The sequence below is a fragment of the Rattus norvegicus genome, chromosome 4 (genome assembly GCF_021556685.1).
Source record: "Rattus norvegicus strain SHRSP/BbbUtx chromosome 4, alternate assembly SHRSP_T2T, whole genome shotgun sequence".
Classification (NCBI taxonomy): Eukaryota; Metazoa; Chordata; class Mammalia; order Rodentia; family Muridae; genus Rattus; species Rattus norvegicus.
The window spans coordinates 183525983-183543075 of record NC_141537.1 but is presented as its reverse complement, the minus strand read 5'-3'; the positions used below and the strand labels follow the sequence as shown (position 1 = coordinate 183543075).

Here is a 17093-nt window from a genome sequence, read left to right as displayed (position 1 = left end):
AATCTGGGTGACAAACTTACAGGATATATAACTTTACTATAATGGCTAGTTTATATTCCAATAAGAAACAGTACTGGTGTTCAAGCTGGCAATATTCATTCTTAGGAGAGGCGCGTGGCTTCTGTTTGTAGTTTGGGATCTTGTGTACTTATTCACACAATTTTAGACATGTGGGTGACTTCAGAAGTGGCATTATCAGAATGAAAGCAGAATGACTACAAAGTCAACGTTTAAAAAGGTGGGAATTGAAGAGTAGTTATGAGGCATTTGTGTATGCCTTTCAAGAAGATGAATGTTTCTATAAATAGTGAAATGGAGAAACAGAACAAGAAATATGTTCACTCATTTTTTGTGTTTCTTCCTGTACTGGCCCAGGCCACATATTTGCTAGAAAGGTAAAGACCACACTCACTGAGTTATCACCCACATTGCATCTCCTGCTGTCACTGAGTCATGCTTATCAACAAAGATGAACATTACCAATCAGATTTTAACAAGCGATATTTTAAGTTTAGAGCTTCAGAGATTAGACAACTTCTGAAGGATTTTCTTCTAACGTTGGTTATTTGATTATCTTTAAGATGGCAACAAGACTGGCTTTGACTTTCAGTTCAACACTTCGGGGCTATCAGGATGATTGAGAATTTTGAAATTTTTGATTATTTCATAATAACCATGACTATTAGCACAGATAGTCTACCCTTGGACCGCCTAGCTGAACACGTATAGACAATGATCTACATGGCTGTTAGCTTACATTGTCAAAGACCCTTTCTGCATCGTCCTTAAAAATCAGTGGGTTATTTTTTATGATGGTGAATATTGTTAACTTGACTTAATCTATAATAATTGCCTAGGAGGCAAGCCTCTGGGTATACTCACAAGGGATTGTCTAGGTTAGATTAATTAAGGTGGGGAAATCCACTGTAAGTGTGAGTAGTACTATGCTATGGGTCAAATCCTGGAGTAAGTAAACAGAGGACAGAAGGCTATTAGGCCTCTCTATGTACACACAGTGCGACCAGCAGTCTCCTGCTCGCCTCACCATGATGAAAGCTATCCCTGGAACAGTAAGTCAAAATTAGCCCTTCCTGAAGTTGCTCTTGTCAGATATTTTATCACAGCTACAAGGCAAGGAACAAATACACATTTGCTCTCCTACTCTCCACAAGAGAGTTAATGTATCATGTGGTATGATGGGCCCCCTCTGTTGCCTGACTACACTGCGCCTAGGGCTGTATTCACAGAGAGATCCATGCTTTACAGCAATTATGTGGATGCACGTGTGTCTATCTCTGTGTGCTTGTGATTTCTTCAGGCCTACTAAGTGGAGCATTGTTGGTTAATTATGGAGCAAGTCTTGTATAGTTAGTACTTATCATGGTTGTGAAGCAAGTTTTACACTAAAAATATAGCCCCAGCTCTCATGATAGAATATAATATGAAGAGTATGAAATTATGTACACACATGTACACACACATGCACACACATGTACACACATGCGCATACATGCATACACACACATGCAAACACAGAGCATACATCACTACCTTACTTCAAAGGTATTTTAAATACAAATTTTTAAGTTAAAAATAAAATCAAATCCAGAAACCAGATGCTTTGAGAGAGAACCTAAGGACAAAGAGTAGCTTCTGAAGCAGAAACTCCATCTTGCTATGAAGACAATTCCCAAGGAAACAAAGAGAGTTGAAGATACTGGAAAGCAGTTATTGTGATATTTATTGGGACTCCAGGACTCCGGGCATTGGGTACTTTATTCTATTGCTATTGGTTTTATGGCCTCTCATTCTTTCTAAGGACATATTTATTCAAGGTACTGCTGCTTTTCAACATTCTACTTAGAGCCCAGACAAGAGAAAAGCTGGAAAACTGGGCTCTGATGCCTATGTATGCATGTGGAGGGTCAGGGAGATCTATAATAAAATGAAAAATGGATTTCAAGTTTCAGGGAGACATGTGGAGGTTTTTCCTCTGGTCCTTGTAAATGTAAGTTTTAGTTTCCTGTAGTAGTGGTAGTCTCCAAGGTTTATTGCTGAATAAATTCACTGTTTCTAGTTCTTTCTGATCTCTGACTGGCTGTTTAACTCAGCTGTTCTGGTTCAAACTCCTCTCCAAGCTGACTGATTCAAACTTGCTTCTCTCAGCTTCTGACCCAATTGTTCTACTTAGCCTCATACTAACTTTAGCAATCTGTTTTAATCTTCTGGGTTCTTCTCATTCTCTGGCTTATTCTGTCTTCACCTGTATCTAGCTTATTCTCTCTCTCTGCAACCTGTTTCTGAAAGCTGCCTCCTCCTCTCTCCCTCTGTGCTGCTCCCTCTTAAATAACCTTCTTTCCTCTCTGTTCTCATGAGGTCGAGCATATCTTATTTTGTCATTTCTTTCTCTGATTTGTCACTTTGTCTGCCTCTTGATTAGACATCACTTTCAAACATAGGTACTTCCTTCTACAAACTCACTTTACCTTCATTGTTTGGGATTAAAGGTGCATACTAGGGGTGTGTCTGCATTACAGCCAGATCACATAAAAGGTCTTTGGATGTGATCAGCCTAGTTGCTGGATTAAAATAAGTCTACAGGTTTTTCTCAGGAAAGCTATATCTCAGGGCCTACCTGTGCAGATATCTCATGCTCAGGGAAGAGGTCTTGAAGCTTCAGTACAACTCACACAGCATGTCAGGGGCAGCGGAATCTCTTCTAAGCTATTTTTTTTTTACTATTATCCAAGAAAGAAATCAACACTATCATCTTCCCTTTTCAATTCACATAAATTTCTAATAACCTTTTTATTATTGTATCTAAGTGTAATTTCAAGAAGAAAGAGAAAGGGGGAAGGAAAAAGGAGAGGGAGAGGGAGAAGGAGAGGGAGAGGGATAGGGAGAATGCGATAAAAAATGTCAAACAAAACCAGGTTGTGACTTCTTTTCCCTTATACTCCTTCACTGAAGTCAGCTGTAGAAGGGTCTTTTGTAAGAATTGTCTTCCATGACAATAGCACTCTGTTACTTTCCCGATATCCCTAACTCTTACTTCCCAGACTTTGACACCAAAGCTGGACAATGACCTATGACCTAAGGTCGAATCCCTGTCTGGAGTTCCTCATTCCGATCACTTTCTTTTACTTCCCATAGAGCTTACCACCCAGAACTTGTTTACATCTCCATTTTACAATTTCATTTCCTCTTTGGGGCAAAGCACCCTCCCAACTATGTCTCAAGAAAAATATTAAATTTTGTTTGTGTTCCCCTGAGCTAGCATCTCTGAGCAGGAGAGGTGATCAGAAAGCAGGACTAATTCACATTTAGATAGCTCTAGGTTTTTATTCTATTCCCCGTAAGCGATTTATGCTTCTGTGGGTCAGCGGCTCAAAGTCCAGCAGCAAAGACCAATATCTCAAATTGGTGTTTTTGCATGATTTGTTTTCTCCCGTTTTATCTCTCTGCCTTCCAGATTTCAGCCTGTTTCAGTGTGTCCTCTAAAAACCAAGAGCTTAACTTTCATGTTTCTTCTAAGAACTAGAGTTAGCTCTTTGACAGGCTCCATTTGAATCAGATTTAAGCATCCGTACAAAGTGAGGCACTGTCCACAATCTTATATCCTAAGGAAAAACCTCAAAATGGTGCCAAGATCCACTCACCAACAGCTCTGCTTCAGCCTAAACTCCCTGGGGGCACCTCCAAGCTGGGAGTCTGCCCAGGATCTACACTGAATGCTGTTAGCGGGAATAAAAATGCAGTGTTGGTCGGTCTAGAATATGAAGACACCTTAGGTGGCTAAATTGTGTTGTACACAAGTTATGTCTCAATAAAGCTAGTTTTTAAAAAAATAAAAGTGGGAGGGGAGGGACCCAGAAGCCAATAGAATGCTCAATTTTAGGGAGACAGGCAAGGTTTTTAAATAGTTTTTCTAGGAGTTAGTTAAACATACAGGCGTTAAAAAAAATAACACACAGGAAGTCCCAGATAAATATCATTAAACTTCTTAACAACGTAGATGGCAGCATTTACCTTGCTGACATAGATTACCCTGAGAAAGCAGCCTGCAACATTGGAACTTCCTGATGTGTTTTACTATGTAATGAATAATTAAGCAGCAAAGCCGGAATGTTCCTTTACACTTGCAAAGAGAAATGAACTGAGCGCTGATGAGATGGCACTGTCTGTAAGTGCTTGTGTTAGAAGCATGAAGACCCGAACTAGATCTACTGGAGCCCATGTGGGAAACGGGATGTGGAAATGTGTCTGTGATCCCAGCATGGGTGAGGCAGAGACAGAATGATATCCACGATTGACTGGTTGGCCAGCCTAGGCAAACTGGAAAGCTCCAGCTTCAGTGAGAGACCCTGTCTCAAAACAAGGTGGAGAAAGATTGAGGAAGATGCCCAGCCCTGACCTCTGACCTCTGACCTCCACACGCACACAGGTGTGGGGTCGAGTAATTTTGAAAATGGCTTAATGCCGTAGACCTACTCTCCCCAGATAGACACGGGCTCACACTGGCATGCAGTGAAAGATGAGACGTCTCTTACCCGCTGATGCCTCCCCACTTCTCACTGGATGGAACCAAGGTCTTTCAACGTGGCACAGCTCTCCACTGGTTTGAGTGGCCTGAGGTAACATACCACATTACACCTTGTGCATAGCGAGGTGCATTCTTTGCTGCAAAGGGACTTTTAGAGCTCTGGGTCCCCATAAAGATGCAGTTTTCTTTGAGCAATCCCGATAACACGTCTTCACAAGTGCAAAGCACTCTGGGATATTCAAATTCACCATCCCTATGATTTGAGTGGGGGGTGCTCCAGCAGAGACACTATATGAAGGTCAATCTTGGGATTAAATACGAGCCAATTAAACAGTCAACGCTTTATTACATTTTACTTATTCTTACATAAAATCGTTTTCTGTTATCATGTGGGTGGGTAGACATGTGCCTCAGAAGGCTTTGGAGTTCAGAGGACAGCCTGTGAAGTCTGTTCACTCATTCTACTTTGATGTGGGTTCCCAGGATTGGAGTGGGTTGGTGGGCTTAGGATGCAAAGGTTTTTTCCTCTGAGCCATCTCTTCAACGCTCATCAGTCAATGCTTTAGTGTAAAATTTCTCTTATTCTTTGATTTGAAAAAGCATACAGGCTAAGAGCCTTCTTCCTAAACTCACTTTTCCTTGAAAGAGATTTCCAAGGAGGATGTTGCTGAAGATTTTAACTGAAATAACCGTATTACTCATAAAATCCTAGAAAAAAAATTACCAGCACTTAAAGGCAGCAACAAAAACTTCATTTAAACAGGGATGCTAGAGGAGGTCATTCTGGGGATCGCTGTGATTGGAGAGTGGGTCATGTGACACCAGGAAGGCCCTCACAGTGACTGTACACATGCGCAGTGAATGAGTGACTCCTTGGAAAAGCAGCCTATAGGTATAACTTAATGGCCATCTGACAGTCAGAGTCAGCAATGACTGACACACAGTGGAGCAGAACAGAAGGATGGCCTCCTCCCCGGGGAAGCCCCAAGAGTACACTTAACGTGTGCCTGGTACAGAACAGACCGTGTGTGTGCTGCCACTTATAAGTCCAGCACTTGGGAGGGAGGTTGAGGCAGCAGCGGGAAGGCAAATTCAAGGCCGGTGTGGACAACATAGCTAGACGTCGTTTTTGTACAACAAGACAAACAGAATAGAAAAATCGATGCTACGAGTACTAATTTGACTAATTAAAAAGGGGTACGGGGGATGGAATGCCTTTTATTTTTCAGGTCTGTGATAGCCAACTCCTCCGAGGCCAAATGGCTTTGGGAACAAGCAACCTTGGTGCGAACCATCATGAAAACGCTTCGTGTCAAAATGAGAAGTTTCCTTTCTCCAGGGAGTATCCAGGTAGGCAGCAGGGGCTGCTCTCAGCTGCTCTTGATGCTTCGCGAAGTAGCTCTGCTGAAACCAGCATGTAGACGGCCTCCGGGAGTCTTCTTTAAGTGCTCAGTCTGACTCAGGGAGCCTGGTTGTGGCCTGGGCCCGTGTGACGTGGAGATGGTCATCAGCGGTCCACACTGACAATAAGGTCGTAGGAGAAGAGGCAGATTGAAAGATGCTCAGGTACAAGGAGGTGTGTGAGCCGCACTCAGAATCTGGAGATCCCAGGAGAACACACATAAGTTAGCCCAGCATCCTGGGTTCACACTGTGTTTCAACGCTTGGTGCAAAGCAGCGGGCACCCAGTGCTGTGCCTCTGCACCCTGGTTCCCTGGCCTCCAAGGGCTGTGAAGACCACTAAGGGACCGGAATAGCATTACTAACTCAGCCACAGCATCTCTATTATGGCCACAGACAAAAATTCAGGAGGTGACCTGATGGTTCCTTGTGGCACCAATGGCAGAATCTCTACTGACAAAGTATTAACAGAAACCCCGAGGTCCCTCTTAGTCAGCAGTGTAGATGCAACCAGCCATTCCAATAAGACCCCAGTGTTAGAATAGCCAGCTTTCTTTTGCTGCCACACAGCATGTGCCTCACGGGTCAATACATTGTGTTTGAAATTTGTTCATCTTTCATAGACAGCCAGACCTGTCCCTGGCACAGGCCTTAGCTCTCCTTGGAGCATACCCTGCAGTGGGATGACCTAGTCACGCGGCCCCTGGCATCCTGCAGAGCTTTGCAGAAATAACTCTGCAGCCACTGGTATTGCCCTGGAAAATGCTCAGCTAAAGGCAAAGGGGAGGTTTTGTGAGTAGATTGCATCCTGCTAAGTAAAACTCTCCACCAGCTTGTCAGGGAACTCGAGAAGTACCTGAGCGCCACCAAGACTCAACATCCTGAGGGTTCAGAGGCAGGAAACCTTTTGGTACCTTCACAAGCTGAGTGAAAATCCGTAGAGAATCCTGTAATCTCTGCAAAAACCGACAGTGCTGAGGTCCAACCAGTAAGCATTTAGGCAAAGTGTTACTAACCATGAAGAGATGAAATGAGTCTTCACTCTTATACAGGGTGCATCACACCGCCCCGGTTTGGGGAGCTGACGGTTAAGCTCTACTGCCTTCCTCACGTCCACATGATCTTATGCAACGCTTTAAAATTAACTGCCAGTTTTACCGATTATGATTTACAAACTGTAATTTAAGACGTTGGAAACAGATTTTCATGTAAGAGCTTTGATGTGCAATCTCATAGTTGACACTAATCTCCATGACAGTTTTCTTTTGTGAAATTTCGCTCCATAGAAGGGAGGTTTTAAGGCTGGGGTCATCCACTTGGGATGAATTCTACCTTCTGTTGGGTGTGATTTTTCAAGATAGGATGGAGAGAGAAGGGGGAGGGAGTGATTATAATTCTGTCCGCTCATTGCCTTTCTTGATAGTACTTAAAATGTATGATTATTCTAGAGAAGATAATTAGTACATTTTTACTAATTTATGTGTTTTTTGAGACAGGGTTTATGTGTCTCAGGTTGGCCATAGACAGCTAACTTGCAGTATGAGATCAGTTACTGAGCATGAGATGGATGCTTCAAGCATCTGCAGAAAACGTTGGACTGCTGTGCTCGTAGTACCACCGTCTGTCCAGGAGATAGCATTCGCTATGAGGTGAACTACAGTCTTCCTGCGTTTATGTGAAACATTTATTTTCCTTGAGAGTTTTTGTTGTTTTTCCTATGCTTGCCTTTCTCATTTCGTTGACATCTGACTCAAACATTGTTCTGTTTGAAAGAGATGTCACAAGTTACTCTGTCTGGTGTAGCAATGTTGGTCCTGTCCTGGGGCCACCTCTCCTGGGGTGGACTTTCCCATAATGTAAAGTTTGTCCCATTGTGTACCAACATACCCTCAACACAGTCTTCATTACCGCCATCTTCTGAGTGATTTCTAGACACTTGGTAGATACTTCTGAGGGTTGGTCTTGTCAACTTGTTAGGGTTCAGGGTTGCCTAGGAGACATGCTTTTAGGTATATCTAGGAGGGATTTTCCAGCAAGGTTTAACCGAAGTAGGAAATTCAAGCATGAATCCCCAAAGTAGGCAGCCTTATTTCGTAGTTTGGGATCCCAGACTGAATAAAAGGGGGGAAATGAGCTGTTTTATCTCAGTCTTAGTTTCTTGACTACATAAGCAAAGTGACCAGCTGGCCCACACCTGGCTGATGGGCTGTGCTCTCAAATTGTGAGCCAAAATAAACCCTTTTTGTCCTAAGTTGTCTTTGCCAGGAATGTTGTCCTAATGAGAAAAGTACCTACTACAGTGGTCAGCTAAACTTGCAGAATGAGTGAAGCATAGACAAGAATCTATCCCATCGATTCCCATTTCATTCTTGCATTAAGGCTTCTGCCTCAGCGGAGTTCTGGGTTTGGAAGGGACATAGTTCAGGAATTCACAGGACGTTTTTTGGCAAGGTGTGCTCTGTGTGACATTCTTGCCTACGTAGAGCAGCATTATTAGAAAAAGCCATATGTGTTGTTCACTATGGCTATAGGTTTAGAGATGGGTCAAGGCTACCAGCCAGCATTTCACCAGGGGGCATTATCTATCTATCTATCTATCTATCTATCTATCTATCTATCTATCTATCTATCTATCTTTACACTCCAGATTTTATTCCCCTCCCGGTCCACCCTCCGACTGTTCCACATCCCATACCTCCTCCCTGCACTCCCTGTCTCCATGAGGATGTCCCCCACCACCACCACACCAGACCTCTAAACTCCCTGGTGCCTCTAGTTTCTTGAGGGTTAGGTGCATCTTCTCTGACTGAACCCAGATCCAGTAGTCCTCTGCTGTATATTTGTTGGGGGCCTCATAACAGCTGGTGTATGCTGCCTGGTTGATTATCTAGTGTCTGAGAGATCTCAGGGGTCCAGGTTAATTGAGACTGCTGGTCCTCTTACTGGGTCACCTTCCTCCTCAGTTTCCTCCAGTTTTCCCCTAATTCAACCACAGGGGTCAGCATCTTCTGTTCATTGGTTGGGTGCACATATCTGCACCTGACTCTTTCAGCTGCTTGTTGGGTCTTTCAGAGGGCAGTCATGATAGGTCCTGTTTTGTGAGCATTCCATAGCCTCGGTAATGGTGTCAGGCCTTGGGGCCTCCTCTTGAGCTGGATCCTACTTTGGGCCTGTCACTGGACCTTCTTTTCCTCAGACTTCTCTCCATTTCCATCCCTAAAGTTCTTTTAGACAGGAACAATTATGGGTTAGAGTTTTGACTGTGGGATAGCAACCTCCTCCCTCACTTGATGCCCTGTCTTTCTGCTGGAGGTGGCCTCTACAAGTTTCCTCTCCCCACTGTAGGGAATTTCATATAGGGTCCCCCTCTTTGAGTCCTGAGAGTCTCTGACCTCCCGGTTCTCTGGTACATTCTGGAAAGTCCTCCCAACCTCCTGTCTCCCAAGGTTGCCTGTTTCCATTCTTTCTGTTGGCCCTTGGGACTTCAGTCCTTTCCTCCCACCCAATAGTAAATCATGTTCCCCTCTCCCCCCCCCCCATAGCCCTCCTCTGTCCCCTTTCCCTCCCAGGTCCTCCCCTCTCTCCCTTGTGGTTGCTTTCTTGTCCCTCCCAAGTGGGACTGAGGTATCGCCACTTGGGCTCTTCAGCTTCTTGACCTTTTTGAGTTATGTGGACTGTATCTTGGGTATTTTGTACTTTTTTTTTTTTAGCTAATATCCACTTATTAGTGGATTTGGGTCTGAGTTACCTCACTCAGGATGATATTTTTTAGTTCCTTCCATTTGCCTGCAACATTCAGGATGTCCTCGTTCTTAATAACTGAGTAGTACTCCATTGTGTAAATGAACCACATTTTCTGTATCCATTCTTCTGTTGTGGGACATCTGGGTTGTTTCCAGCTTCTGGCTATCACAAATAAGGCTGGTATATTCCCAAGAGTGGTATTGCTGGGTCTTTAGGTAAATCTATTTCCAATTTTCTGAGGAACCTCCAAATTGATTTCCAGAGTGGTTGTACCAGTTTGCAATCCCACCAGCAATGGAGGAGTGTTCTTTCTTCACATCCTCACCAACATGGTGCTGTTACCTGAGGTGTTAATCTTAGACATTCTGATTGGTGTAAGGTGGAATCTCATGGTTGTTTTGATTTGCATTTCTCTGATCACTAAGGACTTTGAACATTTCTTTAGGTGCTTTGTAGCCATTTGAGATTCCTCTGTTGTGAATTCTCAGTTTAGTTCTATACCCCATTATTTGATTGGGTGTTTGGTTTTTTTTGGTGGTTAGCTTCTTGAGTTCTTTATAAATTTTGGATATTAGCTCTCTATCAGATGTGGGGGTTAGTGAAAAAATTTTTTCCCAATCTGTAAAATGTTGATTTGTCCTATTGACTATGTCCTTTGCCTTACAGAAGCTTTCCAGTTTCATGAGGTCCCATTTATCAATTCTTGATCTTAGAGAGTGAGCCATTGGAGTTCTGTTAGGAAATTTCCCCCTGTGCCAATGAGTTCAAGGCTCTTTCCCACTTTCTTTTCTATTAGATTCAGTGTATCTGGTTTTATGTTGAGGTCCTTGATCCACTTGGACTTGAGCTTTGTACAAGGTGACAAATATGGGTCTATTTTCATTTTTGTAAATGCAGACAGCCAGTTAGACCAGCATCATTTATTGAAGATGCTTTCTTTTTTTCTATTATGTATTTTTGGCTCCTTTGTCAAAGATCAAGTGTGGATAAGTGTGTGGTTCTATTTCTGGGTCTTCAATTCTATTCCATTGATCTACCTGTCTCTATACCAATACCATGCAGTTTTTATCACTATTGCTCTGTAGTAAAGTTTGAGTTCAGGGATGGTGACTCCCCTAGCCATTCTTTTATTGTTAAGAATTGTTTTTGCTATTCTGGATTTTTTTCCTTTCCAGATGAATTTGAGAATTGCTTTTTTCATATCTTTGAAGAATTGTGTTGGGATTTTTGATGGGGATTGCACTGAATCTGTAGATTGCCTTTGGTAGGATGGCCATTTTTACTATGTTAATTCTGCTAATCCATGAACATGGGCGATCTCTCCATCTTCTGAGATCTTTGATTTTTTTCCTCAGAGACTTGAAGTTATTATCATACAGATCTTTCACTTGTTTGGTTAGAGTTATCCCAAGAAATTTTATATTTTTTGTGGTTATTGTGAAGGGAGTTGTTCCCTTAATTTTTTCCTCAGCCTCTTTACCATTTGTATGTATCAGGCTACTGATTTATTTGAGTTAATTTTATGTCCAGCCACTTCGCTGAAGTTGTTTATCAGCTGGAGAAGTTCTCTTGTAGAATTTTTGGGATTGCTTATGTATATTAACATATCATCTGCAAATAGTGATACTTTTTTTTCTTTGCCAATTTGTATCCCCTTGATCTCTTTTTGTTGTCTTATTGTTCTAGCCAGCACTTCAGGTACTATATTGAATAGATATGGGGAGAGTGGGTATCCTTGTCTTGTCCCCAATTTAAGTGGGATTGCTTCAAGTATCTCTCTCTTTAATTTGATATTGGCTGTTGGCTTGCAGTAAATTGTTTTTATTATGTTTAGGTCTGGGCCTTGGATTCCTGAGCCCTCCAATACTTTAAAAATGAAGGGGTATTGTATTTTGTCAAATGCTTTTTATGCATCTAAGGAGATGATCATGTGATTTTTTTTCTTTGAGTTTGTTTATATAGTAGATTATGTTCATTGATTTTTGTATGTTGAACCAACCTTGGATACCTGGGATAAACCCTACTTGATCATGGTGAATGATTGTTTTGATGTGTTATTGGATTCGGTTTGCAAAAATTTTATTGAGTATTTTTTGTATCAATATTCATAAGCGAGATTGGTCTGAAGGGTTTTTTTTGTTTGTTTGTTTTTGTTTTTTGTTGGGTCCTTGTGTGGTTTAGGTATCAGAGTAATTGTGGCTTCATAGAGTGAGTTACATAATGTCCCTTCTGTTTCTATGTTATGGAACAGTTTAAGGAATATTGGTATCAGGTCTTCTTTGAAGGTCTGGTAGAATTCTAAACTAAATCCATCTGGCCCTAGGCATTTTTTGGTTGGGAGGTTTTTAATGACTTCTTCTATTTCCTTATGGGATATGGGCCTGTTTAGAAAGTTTACCTGCTTTTGATTTAACTTTGGTATGTGATATCTGTCTAGAAAACCATCAATTTCATCTAGATTTTCCAGTTTTGTTGAGTATAGGCTTTTGTTGTAGGATCTGATGATTTTTTTTAATTTCCTCTGTTTCTGTTGTTATGTCTCCCTTTTCATTTCTGATTTTGTGAATTTGGATACTGCCTCTGGGCCCTTTAATTAGTTTGGCTGGGGGTTTATCTATTTCTCAAAGAACCAGCTTTTGGTCTTGTTGATTCTTTGTATTGTTCTCTTTGTTTCTATTTGGTTGATTTTAGCCAATTAGTGTTTAAGGATTTCCTGCCTTCTACTCCTCTTAGGTGAGTTTTCTTCTTTTTGTTCTAGAGCTCTCCGGTGTGCTGTTAAGTTGCTAGTATAAGATCTCTCCAGTTTGTTTACCAGGGCACTTAGTGCTATGAATTTTCTTCTTAGCAATGCTTTCATTGTGTCCCATAAATTTGGGTATGATGTGTCAACATTTTCATTAAATTCCAGGAAGTCTTTAATTTCTTTATTTCTTTCCTAACCAAATTATCATTGAGTAGAGAGTTGTTCAGTTTCTACTTGTATGTGGGCTTTCTGTTGTTTTTGCTGTTATTGAAGACAAGCCTTAGGCCGTAGTGGTCTGATAGGGTGCATGGGATTATTTCAATCTTCTTATATCAGTTAAGGGTTGTTTTGTGACAAATTATTTGGTTGATTTTGGAGAAGGTACCATGAGGTGCTGAGAAGAAGGTGTATTCTTTTGTTTTAGGGTGAAATGTTCCACAGAAATCTGTTAAATCCATTTGGTTCATAACCTCTATTAGTTTCACTGTGTCTTAGTTTAGTTTCTGTTTCCATGATCTGTCCATTGGTGAGAGTGGGGCATTGAAGTCTTCCACTATTATTGTGGGGGGTTTAATGTGTGTTTTGAGCTTTAGTAAAGTTTCTTATATAAGTGTGGGTGCCCTTGCATTGGGGCATAGATGTTTGGCATTGAGACTTTCTCTTGGTGGATTTCACCGGTAGCATTTTCATGCAAGTACAAGGACAAAATTTCATGCTTGGCTTACACATTTGATCTTCATTGACGATCAGTGTCTTTGGTTGGCGCATCTATACCCTGGTGACTAGCTTGCATCCCCTGTTTCACTGTTGGCTGGCCTTGCATTTACTCCTGGCTCGTTTCAGTTGTCGACTTCATGTAACTTAATAAGCGTGTAGTTGCTTTCATTGTAAATGAAAATCACAGCCTCTTCATGCATCGAGGGAGCACATTGCAGATGTGAACATCATTTACAGGTGTTCCTCCATTCAATGCCCTCTCTGCTGGGCCTTTCTTCGAAACTCTACAGATCTCTCAGGTACAAGCCAGTGTCCCCCTTTCCCCAAGAACTTTCTCCCATCTGTCTTTGCCCAGCAGTAATGTATTTTTACTTCCTGAATTGCTGTCTTGAGCTGTGTTTTAAAATTTGCATCCATTTTCACCTTTGCTGGCTTGTCTCCTGAATGAAAGCTGCCCATTTCTGTAAGAGAAGCACAGTGGCTTTGGGAATTCTACTCTCCCTAGAAAAGTCTGGAAGTGTGATGTCACAGAGACCTGGACAACTGAGAAGCACACTGGGGAAAATGGGAGTCTTCTGAGAAAAGGCATGGAAGACCAAGCTTATGTAGGTCACTGTGTAAGTCTGATATCTCATGGATTTGTCGGGCCTCACAGTGATACACAGAACTAGGGGTGGTGAGCAGGAGGCCTGGGTTCTGTTTTCAGCCCCCAGAACCAGGTATGTGAGCTTTGGAAGGATGCCAATTCTCTTTGAATCTGTTCATAAATCTAAAGGGATGTGTGTGAGGTGTGGGGACTGGCTGTGGTGGCAAACAGTTTTAACCTTAGCACTTGGGATGCAGAGGCAGGTGGATCTCTGTGAGTTCAAGGCCAACCTGTTCTGCATGGTGAGTTCCAGGACAGCCAAGGCTACATAATGAGACTTTGTCTTAAAAAGAAAATAAGATTGGGGTTGGGGATTTAGCTCAGTGGTAGAACGCTTGCCTAGGAAGCGCAAGGCCCTGGGTTCGGTCCCCAGCTCCGAAAAAAAAGAACCAAAAAAAAAAAAAAAAGAAGAAAAAAGAAAATAAGGCGAGTATATATTATATGTCTTCTAATTATATGTTTTATGAATTCCTTATGTTATCCCTTTTGTATCAACCAAACTGCTAGCTGATATTATAACGGATAGCATAAATTTCCATTATAATTAAGGCTATCTTCCCAGTGCTAGAACATGTTCATATTTAAAATAACAATGAACCTTCAACAACACCCAATATTCTGTTTGTTTGTTTGTTTGTTTATAATTTGAGATAGAGTCCTACATCTCAGTCTCCTGGAACTCATTCTGTAGCCCAGGATGGCCTCAAATTAACAATAATTCTCCTGTCTCAGCTTCTTGAGAGCTAGAATTATAGGCTTGCACCCCCATACTTGGCTTTGAAACTTTCTTAATTTTAGCGCAAAATTAAACATTACTTTTGAGTGACTCTGATTCAAAACCCTTGAAAAGCTATCATTCAAAAATATTTAAGATGATTGCTTCTGCTGAAGCCAAGTTTCATATCTTTCTTTTCACTGTTGTAATTGACAATGCTGATAGAAGACTGACATTTTAAAGAATTTATGTGTATATATATATATATATACATATATGTGTGTATATATGTCTTATGTTTAAAAAGTAGCAGGTACCTTATTTTAGAATCAATAATAATATTTAATTTGAATGAACCTCAAGGTTATATTGCTGTGAAATTGCTTAATTTCAAACATTAGTGACACAATTGTTTTTGCTCTATCTAGAGGTGGCATCCTCTGCCAGCATTTCTTTTTTCTTTCTTTTTTTTTTTTTTTTTTTTTTTGGTTCTTTTTTTCGGAGCTGGGGACCGAACCCAGGGCCTTGCGCTTCCTAGGTAAGCACTCTACCACTGAGCTAAATCCCCAGCCCCAGCATTTCTTATATTAAACACAACTCTAAAATGCTATGAGACTTGAGAAATAAATTGAAAGTTTGAAAGATTAGTTCTTAAGCTTTTTGGGCAATTGATTTTAACACGGAAGGAATGAGCAGCTAGTGAGTATAACTCGAGTGCCTGTCTCTCCTTGATCTTTATATTTTAAACTTTAATGGAGATAGTCCTATGATGGTGATTCTGAACTAACCCCCTGCCCAACACACACACACACACACACACACACACACACACACACACAAATGCTCATGCACTGAAGACAGGTCCTCAATGCAAGCAGCATTCAGAGGAGGAGGAGTGGGAAGATCACAAGTGCTCTGGATTGATCAATTGATGGAATCACAATTTGAATGGACTATTGGTGGGGTGTGGCCTTTTTGGAGGAAGCAGGTCATTGTGAAGTGTCCTATGCCCTATTGTTATGGACTCCTGGACTGCCCTGTGGTTATGCTTCCTGGGTCCCTTGAACTAACCAGTCCACCATTCTGCCTTCTCTGCCTCCATTACCTCCTGCCTCAACTCAGGTCCACAGTAATGGAGCCAGCCTGTCATAAATTGACTTCTCTGAAACCTGAGTCAAAAATGACTGCTTCTTCTTTTGAGCTATTTACTGCGTCTTGTCACAGCACAGCTCCAGTTTCCATTCAGGACATGGAGAATGTGTTCATGGGAAACCTGTGATTCCACAGTCTTAGAGCAGACAACACCCCTTTATCATCTCAGTCGCCAGTGCTATGTGAGGTCCACGTTTATAAACCTTCATCAGTTGGCCCCTTCTTGTGAAATCCTTTGTCAATCCCATCTTTTCATCTATCCACATTACACAGCCCATGCTTATGGCAGAGGCATACATCAGGGTAGGTAAGGTGATTTTACAGATAGCCTCAACTCAGCCTCCTACACGTACAGCCATCCTCACACAGAGAAAAATATCCAGCACCTGATTGAACACTTTTGTGTTCAATGGACTGACTAAAAAGTACCTCCCCACACCCACTGAATGGAGATCTGAACTTGATTGGCCTTGTTTAGTACAGGCCACAGGCACCATACTACTCTTTACACCGATTTTAGGCAAATGCTCCTTCCCCCTCCTCTGTGCTATGCCTCTACCCACATTTCCATATGGTTCTCTTTCCGGTAACTATGTTTCGCCTAGCCTGCTCTCCTCACTAAAACATGGGATCTGGAAGAGAGCATGCATTTAAAACTGCTGTTCATAAATATAAGAAGAAAGAGAACTCTTCCTTGCTGCGATGACCCTGGGCATCTGGAATCATCCCTGAACAAACACTCTGTTCCCAGCACAAATCTCTTTGCTTTTCGTTGTTGTAACCTTAACAGCTATTCAGCTATGTCTCGCTTGTGGCAAACCAGACCTGGAAAGAAGAATTCATTTTATTTACATAGCTGCTCCTTGACTTATGAGGGTTACATTCCTATGATCCCATCATAAATTGAAAAATTGGTGTGCTGAATGCATTTGTATAATATTCTCAACCTAGGAGGCATCATGACTTAGACTGCCCCGAATGTGTCAGAGGGCTTCCAGTTGACCAGTGGCTGAGTGAAGTCGTTTTACATAAAGACTATTGTGTGGCAGTGTCTCATATCACACTTAGCACATTGAAGGTAGTGTGCATTCTCATGTGTGTATACAGCTGATGAAAACCAGAAACTGTAACACCCAAAACACTATCCACAAAGTACACCATCGACTAGCAGTTGCTTCCCTATGCTCACAACTGTGAAAGGCAGCTGTTATCCATACCATAGCCTGACGTGATCATTTAAAGGATATTGGCTCCCTAGCCTCATATATTTGAATACTCTGTCTCTAGTTGGTGGAATATTTTGGGAAGGGTTAGGAGGTGTGGTCTTTTGGAGAAGGTATGTCACTGGCGGGTAGGTTTTAAGCTCTAAAGAGTTATCATCATACCTCATGCTTGTGGATCAAGATGTAAACTCTCTCTGCCACTGCTCCAG

At 41.7% G+C, this 17093-nt stretch overlaps 1 protein-coding gene across 3 annotated transcripts in view; it reads left to right on the top strand.

The window, feature by feature from the left end:
* LOC120102440 (uncharacterized) overlaps positions 1–17093 on the top strand; it is a 190629-nt gene that overhangs the window by 164536 nt on the left and 9000 nt on the right. For 2 of the 3 annotated variants that reach the window (XM_087659838.1, XM_087659837.1), the window contains one exon: positions 5773–5893. In XM_087659838.1, the coding sequence (XP_087515964.1) occupies positions 5773–5893 (121 nt within the window). Of the gene's footprint in view, positions 1–5772; positions 5894–13725; positions 13868–17093 lie in introns of those variants that run through there. The other variant, XR_015687171.1, reaches the window with a different exon arrangement.